The following is an 18,493-nucleotide window of genomic DNA, read 5'->3' as shown; positions in this document are numbered from 1 at the left end:
TTGTTAATAAACATACTTACTGGCTCTAGAAAATTGTAACGCGATCTTATCATCGCGCGAGACCCCCCCCCCCCCAGACTTGAGATGACCGGGTGGTGTTTTCCCGTCCTATACATAGCACTTTAACATGGGGTTACGCTCATTGGCCGAGATCACTATAACATAACTAAAAGGGGAGGCGGGACTAAAGAGGCAAGGGGCTGAAAATGTTGTAGTATAACATTTTGAGCCCCAAATATGTTACTGTAAATGTAATAGATCGGTTATAATGCATAACTAATCGATTTATTTGCTTATCGTCTCTGTAAGTCTGATAATTTTTTGTCTAGATGAATAATACCCAACCGTATCTGGTTAATTTGATAAATACGTGAAATGTATCAAATGCGAGATGAATATAGAACGATTTATCATGTTTACCAACGACGTTTGGGTATTATGCATAACCGCTGGTAAAAGTGATAAATTTAGGGTAATTTATAAAACTTCAAAAAATCGCCAGCGATTATGCATTATAATCTGTTATTAAGCATGGTAACTGGATTTATCACATTTACCGTGTAATATATTATGTGGTATACGTGATAAATCCGGTGATTATGCGTAATCGCCGGTTTTATGTTGGCCTATCGATAGCAAAAACGAGTTTTGCGATGGGCGATTTTTCAATCTTTATTTGAATGCGACAGTCAGAACCCGTATTTAAAAAAATTGCACGTTCTTGAAATGTGCTTTCAAACTTGCAGGTTTTAGTTGAGCGCCAATCCAGAAATCCAGAACAAAAACCATAGCCTGCCTTGCTTTTTAGTGACGTAATTATGATCTTTGACAATGAGCGTAGAACCATGTTTTATCGCAGTTATCATAATACAGTGTATATAATTTATATATTATACATATTGTCTTAGTCCATGATTTTAGTAAATACTACAAATTCAACTGAGCTACGATGAAAAAAAACTGTACATATTTTCAAAACTAGTCTAAATAGGATGATTGCTCTAGTGTGTCCCTTAAAATAAGGATGATACGGCAAGGCTGTAACGAGAGGGTAGACCAGAGGATTCGGTTCCCCCTCCCCTAAATGTTAGAAAATTTCCAAAATTTATGAAAATATATTTCTAGCTATTGCCCTGTCATGCGGTCACCCTAGTAACAAAGCCTTTCAACGCGTGTATGTCTGAGTTTATATTGTGTAACAATGTGCAAAATGTAATTTTGAATAATAAAGTGATGTACAAAAAAATACGCAACGTAAAAAAGAGGACTGTGGAACTTACAAAAAAAAAAAAAGAAATTATTTCATGTAAAATATGTATCCAGGTCTCGAGATTCTTTACCAGTAAAAACTAGTGATATTTTTTGATGTACAGCCAATTCTAATACTGTTATTAACGCTGCCACCTTGATTCACAATTCACCTTTAGTAAAAGGACATTTTAGAACTTGACAATTACGCATCACGATAATGTGTCTTCTGGTGTTTATTATTTACGTTCATTGCTAATATGCCACAGAATAATGTGAATATAATGTGAATAAGGATGCGTATATTTATAACGTTGACTTAAGTTTACATAACATGGTAAGGTGTAATATATGTGCTGCGAAGTCCCAAAATCTTCTTCTACTAAAAGTGTGTAGCCTAGGGGTGATTTGTGAATCAGAGTGTCACAGTTAATAACAGAATTTGACTTGGCTCTACATCAGATATCACAACTTTTTACAGATAAAGAATTTCGAGACTTGGCTACATATTTTACATGAAATGTTTTTGATGGGATAAAGATAAGTACACGAGAGAGAAACGACATCTGTGTGATTTTTGACGTAAATTTAAAGAAAAGAACCCACTGCATTAAAGTTTTTTTTGGAAATTATGTCGATAAACAGTGAAGGTAACAAACTTTATTAAGTAAAAAAAGTAAACTAATTTTATACAGGGTGGTTATAATTAAATTGACACTACTGCTACCTAAGTAGTGTCTGTTCGGATGGACGTATTTCCTTCAGGCTTGGTATATTGGTTAGATGGTCAATTTTGGACCACCAGTTAAAACGAGGCGATTTTTCATCTCAGTTTCCTTTTTCGCTACGGTCCATATAACGTATATACCAGTTTCAACGAAATGCGTCCACCAGAACGGGCGCTACATAGGTCTTAGTAGTGTCCGTTGAATTATAACCACCCTGTAGTTAACAAGGTAGTGTCATTTTTTGCAGAGATCTTCTGAATCTGGCTGTGTTATCGATGAAGGAGAAGGGTGATTTAGCCAGACTAGAAAATAAATGGTGGTACGATAGAAGTGAGTGCCGGAACGGTGATAGTAAGGTTAGCTTACTCATTGATATTTTTCATAATACATTCAAATGAAAACTTCGTTAATTAAAGTTACAAATATCATTGAATTTAACATTGCTGGAAGTTGTTTTAAGCCCGATTCACCTTTTAAGAAGCCAATACCCGAGAGGAAAGACCAATTCTGCATCTCAGTTAATTTGAATGCCTAGACTCCATCTCAAATCAGATTAGTCAAATATGCTTCTTCTAGGCATTTACAAGAATGGAAGAGAAAACAAAAGAACTCTTATAAGCAGTTTGTTCTTCTTCTACATGATCTTGGTGTCGGGGAGGAGGTGTAACGATCAATAAAGGTAGAGGTTTTGAAGTGCTCAATAATGGTGGGGTTAATTTCTTTCGCGCTGCAAAACTGATGGGACGATCTTCAGTTTCGAAAATCTTTAAAGTTCGAGAAATTCCGCCAGGGGAATCTTATTGATTTCGCAAAATTCGTGACGGAAGCACAGAGAGTTTTAACTAAAGTTTATCGACCAAACTCTTCGTTTTTATCCTCTTTCGAGAAATTTTTGCTGTTTTCTTTCGAAGTACTTAGGCAAAAAGAGGTTTTAATAGCTACTGAAAATAGCTTGTGTGCATGGAAATATTCTGTAAAATATTTCTCGAAGTTAACGAAGTGATAAAATAAATTATTCTATGAAAGTTAAATCACTTTTCTGGGGGCAATATTGAGTGCTTGGGTATAAATATAATTATTATACGTTAGGTGCATTTTGGCCTCGATATCTGAGGGAAATTCTTTAGTACTGAATGATTTTCGATATTTAATATATAGCTGAATGAAATGCTTGGGAACTGGTTTTTAATATTAACACTAAGAATATACCGTACATTGCTATAGAGAGAGAGAAAGCATATTTTCAATATAATATGTTCGCTCCGTCACTTATGAAATATACGTATTCCGAATATTTGCTGATGGTTATACGGAATATTTTAGTAAGAGTCTGAAAGGAATAAAATTTATACGGTTGATTCTGAGATTTAAACTGAGATATTAACAATGATCAGTAGAATGACGGGAAAAGCTTTGATAGTTTTACTTTAGTCAAGTGATAAATTGCAGAAAGATGAAAATTAAAACCCTCGTATAATGGCTCGTGATCAATAAAATGAAAATTAATAAAATTCACACCTCTCTTTGTGATACTGAAAGGAATTCGAAGAATATTTTTTGGCAAAATATCGGTGATGGAATTTTTTGATGTTTGTCAATTTTTACCGTTATCTCTGCCTGTTTCTACTTCATTATTTTGACACATACAAATTCAAAACTTTGAACTATTGATGTCTCCACAAATTTTTATTGAAATATTATAGAACTTTCTTCGATAGGAGGGAGGAGTTAGAAAGATTGTACAGCAGAAAACTGTTTATCATTTAGATGATTTGAAACAGCCGGCAGTGGTTGATTTAATAAGACCTCAAACGCTACTAAACACTTGACAAAAGATCGAGTACCGTTTAGACATCTGCAAAGCACCAAAGATGTTCATTTTGAATTTAATCAACTTGCGAATAAACTTGAGGATTTGACCTCTTTTATAATGCAACTAAAATTATTACTGATTATTTTATTTTCCTACAATAAGCCACTACTTTAGATACTCTTAGCCTGAGCAACCTATTTACAAGTTTAACTCGTGAAATACAAGATTGTTGAGTGCACCTACTTCTCGATGAGAAACACGGTGGTGAATATTGATTAGTTGTATGTTATCCAAGCCATCGTTATCGTATGCAAAAGATTATCATGGTGAAAAAAATGATTTAAATGACTAATAATATATCCTGAATAATATTCTTACCATAAAAATTACTTCTGATTCGGATACATTACCGAGGATTTCTTTATATCTATGATGGTTCAAAGGATAATTGAATTGAAAATACTGTAAATTGAAATACTTACCAATCTATCCTAAAGGCGACAGTAAAGTGAATTTTTTTATAACTCAATATATACAAGTTGAAAATTTTTTTAAATCGTTACAATATCAAGTCAAGTTCGGATGAAGTAGATTTATCTTATGTATCTTCGAGCAATAGTACATTAAACATGGATGCAGTATTTTCATAGAGTCAGCCCTTTAAATCACAGCAACGTACCTGATCGAACAACAACGGGCTGTACCGAAATTTATGTTCAACGTTCCGTGAAATATTCAAAATAATTCTTTATTCCGTGAGCGGAATTTTCTTGCGCCTTATCAGTAGAAATGCTCTTGCACTTCTTTTACTATCGAATTTCAAGGCGTTCGATGAATGCGCGAAATTTTGAAAAGATCCGGGAGAAAAATTTGGATTATATTTGCAGGAGGTTTCAGGTTTCTCTTTTCGGCAGATCTTTCTAGTAACGTGGATTAAAAAGTTCTTCCTGTATTATGCAGGGAGAAGAAAAAAAAGTAAATGGAGGATAATAATAAAAAAAAAAATTGTTGCTAACATTTGAAACGAGACACGCTGCGCAAATAAGCAATTCCTTTTTCAGTTACTCCTAGCTATTTTTCTAAGTAAAATGGCCTCCTTTCCGTTTTATTAAATTCAATTTTTTATACGTTGACTTTTTTTTGTGTAACTCTTTTAGCATATAGTTACTTTTTTCTCGCTCTCCGTTTTGGCTCCACATTTCAGCACAGAGAAAAAAAAAACACAAATAATAGAAAACAAAATAAAATAAACGTAACCCGACTATTCCTTTGGAGCACAATTTTTATATAGGAGATATCTCATTTAATTCTCCAAATACCATTTCAGCAATGGTTCTCGCTAGTTCCCAAATTCTAAAGAATAAATTATCCTTAAAATAAAACATGAGCATTAAATTTCTAGACATGCAAACACTCACCAAGGTGATTTTCGCATGAAAGTAGGTAGGAAAATAAAGTTTTAAAGATTTTAAATCTAATTAAATTTACAGAAATTTACAAACATTATTTTTTTCATCTGGCAGCAATGCCGTTGTTATTTCGAACATGCAGATCAAGAACACAAAAGGTTTTGAAACGTACATATATATACATACATTTTGGAACACCTATTGAGAATTACTAAGCTTCTGAAAAAGTTGTTTTAGTATTTCTTTTTCTTTTTGCTTATTGCTCTTCATTTTTCGATTTTTGTCGACGTCTTGGGAATGTAAAATATTCAGACTTTTTTATCTCTGATCTCTATAAAAACACCAAGTTTTTTTTCATAAATCTTTCTTAGCTCAAAAAACGGCCGAGTATAATACTGAATAGAATTATAGCCAACAATAAAATAATTTACTTTTTCTAACACATACTACCGTCGAATTCCGTTATAACGAACACCAAGAGACCGGAGGAATCACTTCGTTATATCGAAATTTCGTTATAAAGGAATTCCACGTTACCTTGCATTGTTCCTATGTATACTTATTTGGGGGATTAGAATAGTAGAAAAGTGTTCCTTAAAACGAGATTTTGAATATTACGGTATTCGTTAAAACGAGATTTTGAATATTACGGTATTCGTTAAAACGGGATTCGACTGTATACACACGTATTCGGTGGAAATTGTAAAAAATATGAATTTTCAGACATCGGAATTATCAATATATGTAATAAAAAATAAGGGATTTGTAACAATATATTATTTCACTACAAATTACACCTGGTCATGAATATTATTATCAGTATTATACATGGATATATTAATTTTAAGATATAGAGATAACAGTTCGTATAATATGAAAGAAAATTTCTGATAATAAACTACGGTGTTATTTCGTGCGAAATACAGCACATAAGAAGGTGTAGTTCTGAAAATCCTTATTTTGAAAGCTTCAAAGAAAGAATCAAGGACACCGTTTACGAATATAATAATTAAATTTCTGATTTAAAATGCTCGTGTTTTAAAACTCGAGCAGAAAATAATTTGGGTTTATCTAGAAATCCTTCAGGCACCAACCAATTGAACCAAATTGAATTTTGTCTCATTAATACTCGCACAACAAGCATTATTAATTAACGAAGATTTCATTTTAAACAACACGTTTTCTCTAGTAATTTATATAAATATAATTTTGTGTCACCTTTTCATTTTTTATTCATATTTCTAATATTGCATTATAGAAAGGAATGTTTTATATTTTTTTCCGCAATATAGGAATCCACTCAAAATGAGCTAACCCTTAGCAACGTTGCTGGATGCTTTTACATTCTTATTGGTGGTCTCATATTAGCAATGATTGTTGCGCTCATAGAATTTTGCTACAAATCTAGAAGGGAAGCAGCACGATCAAAGGTATGTTTATAAACTTCAAATATACAGGGCGTTTAAAAACATCGCCAGAATGAAAGGGCAATTCAGGCAAATGACATCTGGAAGCAGCAGAGGTCGTTTAAAATTATACGTAATACAAGGAAGACGAAGAATTCTTCTACAATAATTTATTTAGAAACAGTACTACTTCAGTAGATGCTCAAAGTTTCTGCCAGACGCAATGGCACACACATTGTATCGACGCTGCATGAACTGCCGCACCTTTTCAATAATGACAGGTGTATGGCGCAACAACGCCTTGTAGCGGCCCCGGATGGTGCTTGCTCACCTATGTTTCTATGTGATTTTGAATGGTTATCGTATACCTGAATTGCCCTTTCATTCTGGCGATGTTTCTTTGAAACAACGATGTTTCTTTGAAACAACCTGTATACAGCCAGATAAATGAATATAAATTAAGAAATTTCAGAAGTTTTAAAATGAGAATGAATAAAAAAGAACATTGGAAGGATTTTTAATTGAAATTAGAAGAAATATGGAATCTAGTATGAATAATGTTAATTTTCTTGTGTAGGGTAGAAAATGTATACGTATATACGTTTCTTTTCTCAGAAAAGCATTCCTATGTTTCTATATGATTTTGGATTTTATACCTGTGAATTGGATCAGATCGGATTTTGAACATATTGGCGTAAGGACTAATTTGGTCAAACTGCGCCAAAACAATGACTATAACCTGTGAATTGCCCCTTCATTTTCGTGATGTTTTTTCGAAACACCCTGTTGATATTTTTTTTGAAGAAGGAAAAAATATTACTTTAGAGAAAATTGATGCATGAATTAAAGTTCAGTCTCGATGAAAAATGTCGAAAAATTAAAATTTTCTGTTGCGTATTTTCTGTATGAACAGCAGTAAACTGTTTCAAAAATTAAATTTGAAACGTTTCAGTTATATATGAGTTCGAGATTTAAAAACTTTATTGCTGCATGTGTGTATAACTTTCTTTATATATAAACTTAATTTCCAGATGAGTCTGTTGGAAGCGATGAAAGCGAAAGTGCGGCTGTCCATCACGGGCGACCCTCACGGTGAAAATGGAAGGGTACGGACCGGCTCTGTTTAAGTGGTACAAACATCTTACTGTAGTAATTTTTTGGCAGAAATGTTAAGAATAACACACAGCAAATAAATTGATATACTATGGAAAAATTATACATTAGTAACAGTCAATACAATTTTTGTGTATTTTCAAAGTTCAGATTCGAAACTGAACTTGAGTTATCACTGTTCGAGAAAACTTAATCGTAGCAAAACCAGATGAAAATGATCTCTACTAATTTTAATTTCAATTTTATAAGCATGTTGAAGTAGAGTTCCATCGGTGGAATTATGCCATTATTACGCTTATACAGTTAGTGACCAATAAATAGATTTTTTTTAATTAAATAAATATATTTTTTGATAGTACTTTTTTTATAATTGAACATTTCCAAAGGAAATTTCAATGTTCTACTCGTTTCGTTATCGAAAGAGGTAAATAACATCAAATACAAATATAGGGCCAGAACACACGGAGGCAAAAATCATTTGTTGGCAGCATCGCTTATTTGAAATCAGAAAAACAAGATACACACCTGATACTTACGTTGGCATAAAGTGGTAGCACTTTGATCAAGAGCATCCTCCAAATAAACGAAATTAGTCGCAATCAAAGAGCCAGAATGTTGAGAATTTCAGTCTGAAAATGTGGTATATAAACATTTATAGATTAAGGTATAGATATCCTTAGTTAAAAGTATAATATTATAAAAGAATAAGGCCACAAGGTATGGAGAGGGGTGAAGTAACAAAACTTACTTCTAAACTTTTTCCTCTAAAACTGTAGCAGACATTTTCAATGGTGACGAAAGTGAAATACGTTTTTGGTTGAATTGCGGCTCTTTACTATGATATATTCTGATCTTGATGCTGACCTAAAATATATATATATAATGTGGGAAAAATATAATGTTTTTCTTTTCCTTATAGTTATACTCTCAGGCAAGCAATATGATCACCAGTGATCGATTAACGGATCCTCTCAACCCGAATGATCACACTCAAGTGTGACCATGCGAATATTGAGTTTAACCATCAAAGACATCAAGAAAAATCTTCAAAGTGCTTTTTTTTCTCTTTCGACGCTTAGTCAACAGTAGGCGAAAAGTACAATCGATTCGAGAAGAGACTTTTCTTGAAACATAGAGAGACACTAAGTATATACTTGATCGAACAATACAGGAGATTATTCAATCAAGGACTTTAGAGCTTAGAATATTGAAAGTCTAGCTTATCTCCTATGGGTCAACAAAACATGCGATATCATTAGATTTCATCTGCTCTTAGTGAAGTGGAAGAGGTCTATATAGCCATTTTTAGATGTTCAAATCCAGCAGAATTATAATTTTCTTCTAAGCGTGTGCGTGTAAATGTATATCGTGTCTGTCTGTTGTTTTACGTGCAACTTAGCATTTCCTCTTGCGCAGAGGTGATCTGGAAAACAAAACTTCGTATTTTGTAAGATCATTGACGAGAGCATTTACACAATGAATTTTGAAAATATCAGCAAAAGAGAAAAAATCTTAATTATGTAGTGTACAGCACTAATTGATTATAAAGCGCTTCACGACAGTGCCTTTTTAGGGTTTAACGGTGTCACATTCTCACTGAAAGAGTAACTCTACAGTCCAGATCCAACCAGAGATACTGTTGTGTCGCGCCCTCTTTCTGGATTTAAATTAAATTAACTTCGACGTATTTAATTAATTAATTTTAACCAATGTTGTTTGTGTATCACGATCTCCTTGTTTAACCCAGAGCATTTAAATTTTCATATCAAACGTTTTCCGTATGCTTAAGTTTAAAAATAAAGTTTATTACGTATTTAAGCCTATGCATAAATCAGTATTGAAAAACGTTTTCTCCACATAAAAATGTACTTTAGTTCAACTGAATGAAATTTTTATTCTTTGCAAGAATTGCAATTGCACATCAGCTGTTTAGTTTTTGCACTCAAAATAATGTCAATCTATACGGACTGGAAGTTCTCGTCATATAGATCAAAATGTGCTTCGTCGATTGTAGTATGTAGGAAATATTTTATGCAATGCTCGGACAATATAGAATACTCATTTCATTAGATAAGTTAATCGCGTGGAAATACATATTTCCTATAACAGTTACATTATAGCTGGTTGATACTATGCATTATTAAAAAAATGTATTAATCACATATTACATATATAACATATGATTGTAATTTATATTTACCTCTTCTTTATAAATTGCTTAAATAATGCCTTTTGCGAAATCTGACGTCGTTAATGTTATCTTGTGCGGAGGTTGAATATAGTTACTTGATGATCGAAGTAGTTCTGTTGTATTATAATAGTGTTATGACATATTTGGGAATTGTTGAATTTGACAGAAAAAAAATGATTGAAGACATTAGCGCATTAAAGAAATACTGTGAGAATTTGACAAAACAAAAAGTGCTTCACACGTACATGATCCGTATCGGAACGCATGGTTTTCTGGACGAGTTTTCTTGATAAATGTTTTAAAGTTTGAGAAGATGTTAAGAACACAAATAATAAATGCAGTTTAAGGCATAGTTTATGAAGTTCTTTAAAATAATTATCCTGATGAAAGTTTTTATTTTATTTGATCGGTAGTTTTTTTCCTAACATAAATTGTCCATTATAAAATTATTGATAGTTCATTACATTTCTCTGTTCACTGTAGATTTCCTTTCTGTTATAGCGAATAAACACTGTACATTGTAGCACATCTCCAAAATCCATTTAGTATCTATACCAAAGAAACGATGCCACTCGTTTATCAGTATTGAATCCGACAGAATTTCATCAAAGTTCATAATAAATACTTTTAGTTGATATTTGAAAAGATATAGCGAAAAAGTATTGGATAAATATCGTTTAAGTGCTTCATATATGCCACATAAAAATTACAATAAATGGTAATGTTAGCAACGTGATTGTAAAATTATATTCCAGCAGAGAAATAATTCTTTTTGCTTAAAGAATGAAGAGATGATATTTCGTTCTCGAATAAAAGTATAAACGAGAATTTTGATTGGTGCAAATGCGAATTTGCTAAACTTAATTAAAGTTATCCGAATCATTTTTCGATATTAATAGGAAGACGTTTTCGAGAAAAAAAAATCGATTTGTTCCGTACTTGGAGTATTGTTCCGAAGCCTATTGTACGTGTAATTCAGCCGATCCTCAAATATTTAGACGGGAATCCGTCTTGATTCTGGTATGAGGATAATGTTTCAATGTGAAACATGTCAGTCCATTTATGGCAATATATATTTTCCTGTCGCTTTTGGAATATGTCATTATGCTTCAAGATAGCATTTGATCAAAATGTTGTCATTTTTGATTCGCCAAGTATATTTACGAATGTTATTTCTTCTCATTATTGCGTTTGTCAGTCCATTTCATCAAATTGTGCTAATGTAAAAATAGAATATTTCATGAAAATAATGTACATAATTCACTTCTTAATAAAGAATAATTTTGTTGCTGCTGTATATTTTGTTTTTTAATTTTCTTCGCACCTTTTAATATTCAATGAATTATTGTTATTTATGTGTTTAATAGCAATTTATCTCACCAATTTTTAACTTTGTCTTTGGATTTTTAAAAAGCTTTTCATCTTGTCCAACACGGTAAAGTATTTAATTGCTTACTAGGGATTGAGGGTGATTTGTTGAATCGAACAGATTCGTGGCTGCGGAATAAGTCACAGTGGATCATGGTGACCAGGCAAATGTTTGGTTAGACTGGATGTCACAAGTGGAGTCCATCGCGGAAGTGTCGTGCGTCAGTTACTCTCAAGATGGGGCCATATTGTCCTCTTCTGATTTTGGGATATTCTTGGGGGACCAGAGAGCTGTGAAAAAAATTTAAGATGTGAAGAATTAAAGCATCTAAGTGAAATGAGAGATTCGAATATTTTCAGAATCCAGCAGAACCGCTCATTAGATCACGGCTTTCTTATCGCATGGGCTCGTTTGGGCAAACCCCACGGCCCCCATGTCCATAGGGTCCAACGTTATGAGATAAAGTTATACGATTTCCGGGAGTAAGTATGCAGATATGTAAGCTGTTATTTCCAGCTAATTATAGAGCACCAGAACATAACTTTGTCCCTTGAGCTGAAAAAGTTAAGAGGGACGAACTTTCATAGAATCAACACAAGAGAGAAGCTCATTGAACTGTATAAAATTTTAATTCAGTATAATTTTAACGGAGGATGATGCCACTCTCAACTATCCATACGAAGGTTTTAAACATCTGGCTCATGCGAATATATATTTTGGAAAGCGAGGAAACTCAACTGTCCCTGCGAGGAATCGAACCCACGTCCTTTCACTTTCACGCATATTCGAACGACGCATATGTGAACCCATATTCGTTGCCTCTGTAGTCTAGGTTGAACTCTACTCTCTTTCCAAAATATATATTCGCATCAGCCAGCTGTTAAAAACTTTCGTATGGATAGACATTACCCTCGGATAAGTCGCCATCTGGTGGCATTGTAAGCAATTGTTGGCTTTGGCCTGAGTTGTCCGACCACGTACGGTCACGTTCAGTGCACATGAGCTCCAAGGAAAAATTGCGATATTCGTTGCCTCTGTAGTCTAGTGGCCTAGGACGTTCACCCGGAAAGTGCAAGGACAGTTGAATTTTCTCTTTCCAAAATATATCTTCGCATCAGCCAGCTGTTAAAAACCCTCGTACTATAATTTTACTCCGAGAATCAATTCAATAAGCAGCGAGGGTCACGCAACAGTATGAGGGTTGAGGTGCTGAAGAGACAAAGAGCCACGAGAAAAAAAATACGGTCTGAAAGGAAACGTAGCCAAAAAAAGAAAAAAAAAAGGTTAAAAAAAAATTCCTAGATCACACACATTTTTTTTCAAATAATTCAATACAAAGTTGTCTATGGGATTGTTAGAAAATTCACAGATGACGTGAAACTAATGGATTTACTAGTGTCCTAGCGATCGAGAGTGCATACCGAGAAACTTGAATTCGATCGATGCATTAGCAGATGAAGATGTTTAGTTGATGAACATGAAGTTCAGCAGGAAATAGAGAAAAAAACACCTACAACGGTTCTGAGGCGTACTTGTTAGGATTAAGGACAAATATTACTCCGTTAACCGCAAGCCAACATACACATACACATGACTAGGGTTTCCCGCGGGAATTTCCGCCCGCCCGTTCTTGGGAATATTTCATGATTTCCCGTTCCCGAAATCCTCAGAAAAATTCCTGGAAAATCAGGAAAAGAGTGTATTGTTGCAATACAATAATACTTGCAATGTGATACAAAAATATTTTCAAAAAATCAGATTTCGACTGTCTAAGATGGTAAATTGATGCTGCAGCAAATCAGATGACAAATGATATTTCCTTCTCCATACATATGGCTTCAACTTCAGGTATCAAAAGGTAGAGAGTAGGTACACCTTCATCCAAAGTGTTCTTATTCATTAGTCTCTATTTGGTTTGGTTTCACCACCTGAAGACTTTGTTTGAGGTTGGTCGGAACGTGGATTAGATCAAGAGTTTGGCAATGTCCATAAAATATCACCAATACTTCGGTGGTTTCGTGATATATGATTATCATACTTGATGCTGATCCTACCAAGAGATTGTACAGTAGTGCTAAAAAAAGCTAATCAATAGCAAACAAGCTGCTATCGGCTCTAAAATAGCGACGATGGGATTTATGGTTGAAGTCCGATCCAGATCCGTGCTGGAAACTTATCAATTCAATGTCTTGATGTATAATATCCAAGGCCAAAGATGGTCATAGTAAAAAGTATTCGTACTGTATCAGCACGCGTTTCCTCATATACTAACCTACCAAATACACATACAATTTTGCGTTTGCAAAAAAAATGTCCCGTTTTTCTACCCGTATTTGCGAAAATTGAGCGATTCTGAATTTACATACGTAACAAGGAAATACATAAAATACGAATTCGATCAAGTGGATGTGAATTTGCATGAAAATATTCATGTAATAATCCATTGTAAGTCAGATATTCATGTTCTAAGTTTCTATAAAACAACTTTTGGGTATATTTCTAATTCTTTGAAACACAGGAAAAGTAATTTGACACTTTCAGAAACAATCTACTTTATGCAAATTGTTTTCCGCCGATATGCAGAAGAAGAACCTCTTAGAATAGGGGTTCTTAACCTATGGAGCCGTGACCAAAGTTTGAGTCGCAGGGCTCTCGAGATGGGTCGTTCAAATCCAATAACAGTCAGGGATTTTAGAGCTCTATGAGTCAAAACCCAAATTCCATTCGCTGGGCTTCCAAGATGGGTCGTACAAACCCACTTACAGTCAAGGATTCTTAATCTATTGGTCACGACCAAAACCTTTGATTCGCAAGGGCTACAACCCCACTAATAAATAGGGCCTCTTCAGCTATGGGTCACGACCATAATTTGATTCGCAGGAGCTTCTTAGATGAGTCGTACAAATCCACTTACAGTCATTTGAATGGTTTCACTAATTTTGAAGAACAAGCAGTCACATGAGTCGCGAAGCTGTTCTTGTTGATTTTGGGTCGTGGCTGAAAAGGGTAAAAAAAACCCTGTCGTTGAAGATGAAAATATACAAAATAAATCCGTACCCTTAATTTGGGCTTTCCAGCTTGAGAATTTCATGAATTGCTCTCGTAAATTTCTGGGGTGTTCTAATTTTTTGAAGAACGTGTAGAGCGGTTTATCGTAGTGAAGGATATCGTTGTATCGAGATGAGTTTAACATTAGATTATAAACAATTTCAAACGATAGGAACAATATTTTATTGTAGAGGGATTTATCGTTGTAGAGTACCGTTGTAGCGAGGTTGGTGCAACTGAATACCATTATTATTCAGAGTTTCGTAAAACACTTTCCTCAACCTTATTTACTGAAGAGTTCGTTTTTAGATTTACATGAAAGCGTAGATTTTTTAATGTTGTTCAGATCAATAAATTACCAAACATGGGATCATTCAAGTATTACGTCAGCATCGATGTGGCGCGGGGGGTGTTCTGATTTACTGGCTTTTGATGACAAGTGGGGAAGGGGATTGGATGATGCTTACGTCATCAACCACCCTTCATAGGAATATGAAATATTTTTAATGGCATCTTACTCGGTGCTCCAAAAACGAGAAGAACGCTTGTTTGTGGGCACCTACACTAACATTCCCCCTATTGATAAGTCGACTACAGAGCTACTTTAGTCATCTCTAAATGTTTCGCGGATCCAAGTGATCCGGAAATGTGTCCGGGCAGCTTAAGTGCTGTAGAACTGTGCAACTCGTCGCTCAAGTGGTCCGTAATTATGTGTCGTGGATCACTTAAGTAATCTGGGAATGGGGGGAGGGAAACTTGAGTAATGTAGAACCTTACTGGGGCCGCTAAGTTCTCTTAAACTGACCCACATGTCACTCAAGGAACTCTAAATGTGCCACGAATCACTTAAGTGCTTTGAGCTGTGTCGCGGGTTACTTAAGTGATCTGTGAATGTCCCACGGGCCTACTTGAGAAATCTGAAAATGTGCGACAGGTCGCTTAAATGCTCTGGAACTGTGCCACGGGTCACTTAAGCGATCTGTAAATGTGCCGCTTAGTTCATTTTTAGAAATTAGGTTTGAAGGGGAAGGACACATCAGATAATCCCCTAGTCCACATATGGTCCACGGGCCAAGAGTTTACCATACATGGATTAGATGGTGGGTCGCAGTGGATTTCTTAAAAAAAGAAATTTTGAGTTCTCGGCCTTCAAATAGCATTGAAATTAACAGAAATTGATTATAATAACATGTAAAAAGTTATTGTCTTTCGAAATTTATTTTTTTTTAAATATTCTTTTAATTTAAAAATAAATTTTTGATCGTCTGGGGGGAACGATCGCCCATGCCCCCCCCCCCGTGTTTGTCTCTAATGCCACCAATATGCGTTAGGAGATGGGGGTTGAACTGACGAAATTTTGCTGACAAGGGGGTCAAAATTTGCTTACGTAATACTTTAACAGCCCGTATTCTCTTAATAAAATCGTATTTATACAGTAGATAGGTTTTTGTTGAATTACTGGATTTACTATGAAATATGGAAAATGTAGTCGGTTCGATTTCTTTAAAACCGCGTTCACATGTGCAAATATTGCGGTAGCATAGGGAGTTCTAGCACCCGCTTTTGACGACTCTTTTCTTTCATAAGGAAAGAAATGGGTAGCAGTCATTTGTGAAAATTTTTGAAGCGGGTTTTAAACCCGCTTTTTCTATTTCCCATGTGAACGGGGCTTAAGCGTCGAATCTCATTATCTTTTAACAAAAAACATGATAATCGTGGGTCAGCAATATTTGTGATTCTTTTACGGTAGTAGAAGAAATGATGAGGTGAAAATTTGCCAGATGAAAAATGCCGATTAAATAAAAAGTAACTGTCAGAATTTATCGAAATTTTTATCAGAGATGACGAAAACATTGAGAAACCATGTCTTAAAAACTCATTGGAAACTGTAGTTTTTTTCGCGTCATTTACCTAATTTACATATTCTTTCGGCTAGGCATCATTTCTTAGAGCCTCTAAAAATAACTCGACGTGGTTGTTTCTCGCGAGCTCGATTAAGATGGGACGAAGCGGAAAAAGGTGATCCTCGTTTTAAAATAGTTCAGATTAATTTCTCGAGAATTTGGACAGAATATTAATAAGCCTATGACACTCTGCTCAATAATTTCCTTAAAAAACAATGTATTTTATTCTGGGTATGAAAGAACGGTTGGGCTGTTTTCTTTAACAAATTGGTGGAAGAGAAAAGCAAGAGAGAATTCAAGATGTCAACAAAAACAAAATATTTTCAGATAAAATTGCGAACGTTTCAGGGAAAAAAATTGCGCACGTTTTACTCTTGGACCAGTAGAAATGACCAGAATAGAATATTAGGACGCCTCATATCGTTTATTCGAAAAAAAAGCTTACAAGGCTACCTTTTACGAGTGTTATGAAGAGTTAGGAAAATTAAAAAATTATGAAAATCTCGGTGAATACTGAGACATTCTTGTTGTTCTTTCGCTCATTATCCACCAAAATGTTGGATACGAGGTGTCTCAGGGTGTCTTTTTGTTCAGGTAGAATCTTACTGCGTGAAACTGACTCCTCTATAGGGGCAATGAAATTAATTGAGTTGAATTTAGGTTTGTCGCAGAAATTAATTCCCAATTCTAAGGCTTTATTTTGCATTCCTGTCAATTGGTTGCCAGTTAAATTAACTATTTTAGCTTTATTAACTGACGGGGCTGCAGACAAGGAAACACTATTAGATTTTAGTTTAGAAAATTTCTTGTTGAGGGTTTCCTGATGACGTTTGGACTCGTTCACAGTACGCCAGTATGAATTTTGCTCTAAGCTGGGGGAGAATGGAGAACCACGGTGATAGCCCTCGCGTTGATCTGATTCTAAATGAGACAAATACAAGCGTTCCTCGGAGGCTAGTGCATTCCTGAAATCTTGTAGTTAAAAAAAAATGTAGTTCAAATGTTTGTTGAAAGAGGATGCTGCACGAAAGCCAATCAAACGTTATTGGACCTAAACCTTTCTTCAATCTCTTCTGCGTTCGAAACGTTCGTAAAGCTTCATCCTGCTATTCGTAGCTGAGATAAAACAACTTCATTAACAATGGTTTATCCACAAATGTCAACATCGAAAAGAGGAGAATTAAAAAATGAGCTGTTAATCGTACATCCGGCATTTTTCAGGACTCTGCTTTGTATATTTCCCGTGATTTCCTGTCGTTTAGCACCCACTATTGACAAAAATGTGAACTATATTTTTTGTTCTACCGAAAAGAAAATCCTTTTGCGAAAATAATTCTTTTGCAAATCGCATTCACAAATATACCAATTCCTTCAATTTTTTTATGAATTTTTAAATATTCACGATATTATGGCAGCCCTGTTTAAAAACTTCATTATAAATTACTAAATTTTATTTTTAATAAATACACATTTTTCTCTTCATGCCATGACAACACCACTCGAAGATATTTTCAGTAAATTTCAGGTTTTGTCATAAGTTTTGCAATTTTTTCGCTGCAACAAAAAACATTGAGAACTTATGAAACGTGGATTTTTCGAACATGCAGCTATTTAGTTTCTTACAAATAAATTAGACTTTTGTTTTTAATAAATAAAAAGTGATAATATATAATATTTAAAATAATATTAATAAGTTATACATGAAAATAAGTTATTTTATTGCTTTTTATTGGGTAATCATCCAACATAGTTGAATGAGTAAACTTTGTTTAAAAAAAATTAAATCATGAATACACTACATACAGGAATACGGCAGGAGTTTTTTATTTCAAAGAATAAACTTTATAACAAAATTTCCATATAAGATGATCTTTATAACAAAAATACCTTATGATACAAAGTAGATTTTTTTTCCAACCTGAAATCTCATAAAATTTCTATCAGACTTGACTGAGCATAACCGGTTAAATTTGATTAACGATGCATGAAACTGGTCAATTCTTTTGTAACACTCAATCATCTTCATTTCTTTACTCCAATTCCCATCGTTTCAAACTGTGAACGCGAGAGTGTGCTTTACTTTTACAGATAGAATTTTACAGAAATAAAATTATAAAATATTCATTAAAAAGAGAGTTTCCAGCTGACAAGTAGTCCGTGAGTTTCAGAGAGAGAGAAAGAATTTTTCAATTTCACAGTGTTATATAATCTTAGTCATATTATTCATGAGATATGAAATATTTTAAAAGACAAATCCAATCAGC

The 18,493-nt window shown here is 34.1% G+C and overlaps 1 protein-coding gene across 2 annotated transcripts in view; it reads left to right on the top strand.

The window, feature by feature from the left end:
• The window catches only part of LOC149085230 (glutamate receptor 1-like), a 171,676-nt gene extending 162,930 nt beyond the window's left edge, over positions 1-8,746 (top strand). The window contains exons 13-16 of one of the 2 annotated variants that reach the window (XM_089233110.1): positions 2,224-2,332; positions 6,491-6,628; positions 7,636-7,710; positions 8,637-8,746. In XM_089233110.1, coding sequence (XP_089089236.1) covers positions 2,224-2,332; positions 6,491-6,628; positions 7,636-7,710; positions 8,637-8,717 — 403 coding nt within the window. In that variant the 3' untranslated portion in view covers positions 8,718-8,746. Of the gene's footprint in view, positions 1-2,223; positions 2,333-6,490; positions 6,629-7,635; positions 7,735-8,636 lie in introns of both variants that reach the window. The other variant, XM_089233111.1, reaches the window with a different exon arrangement.
• The last annotated feature ends 9,747 nt before the right edge of the window (positions 8,747-18,493 follow it).

The sequence above is a fragment of the Pholcus phalangioides genome, unplaced genomic scaffold (assembly GCF_987345545.1).
Source record: "Pholcus phalangioides strain wild (caught in Gottingen) unplaced genomic scaffold, Ppha-v1.0 ptg000007l_1, whole genome shotgun sequence".
Classification (NCBI taxonomy): Eukaryota; Metazoa; Arthropoda; class Arachnida; order Araneae; family Pholcidae; genus Pholcus; species Pholcus phalangioides.
This window is presented reverse-complemented; position numbering and strand designations above follow the sequence as displayed.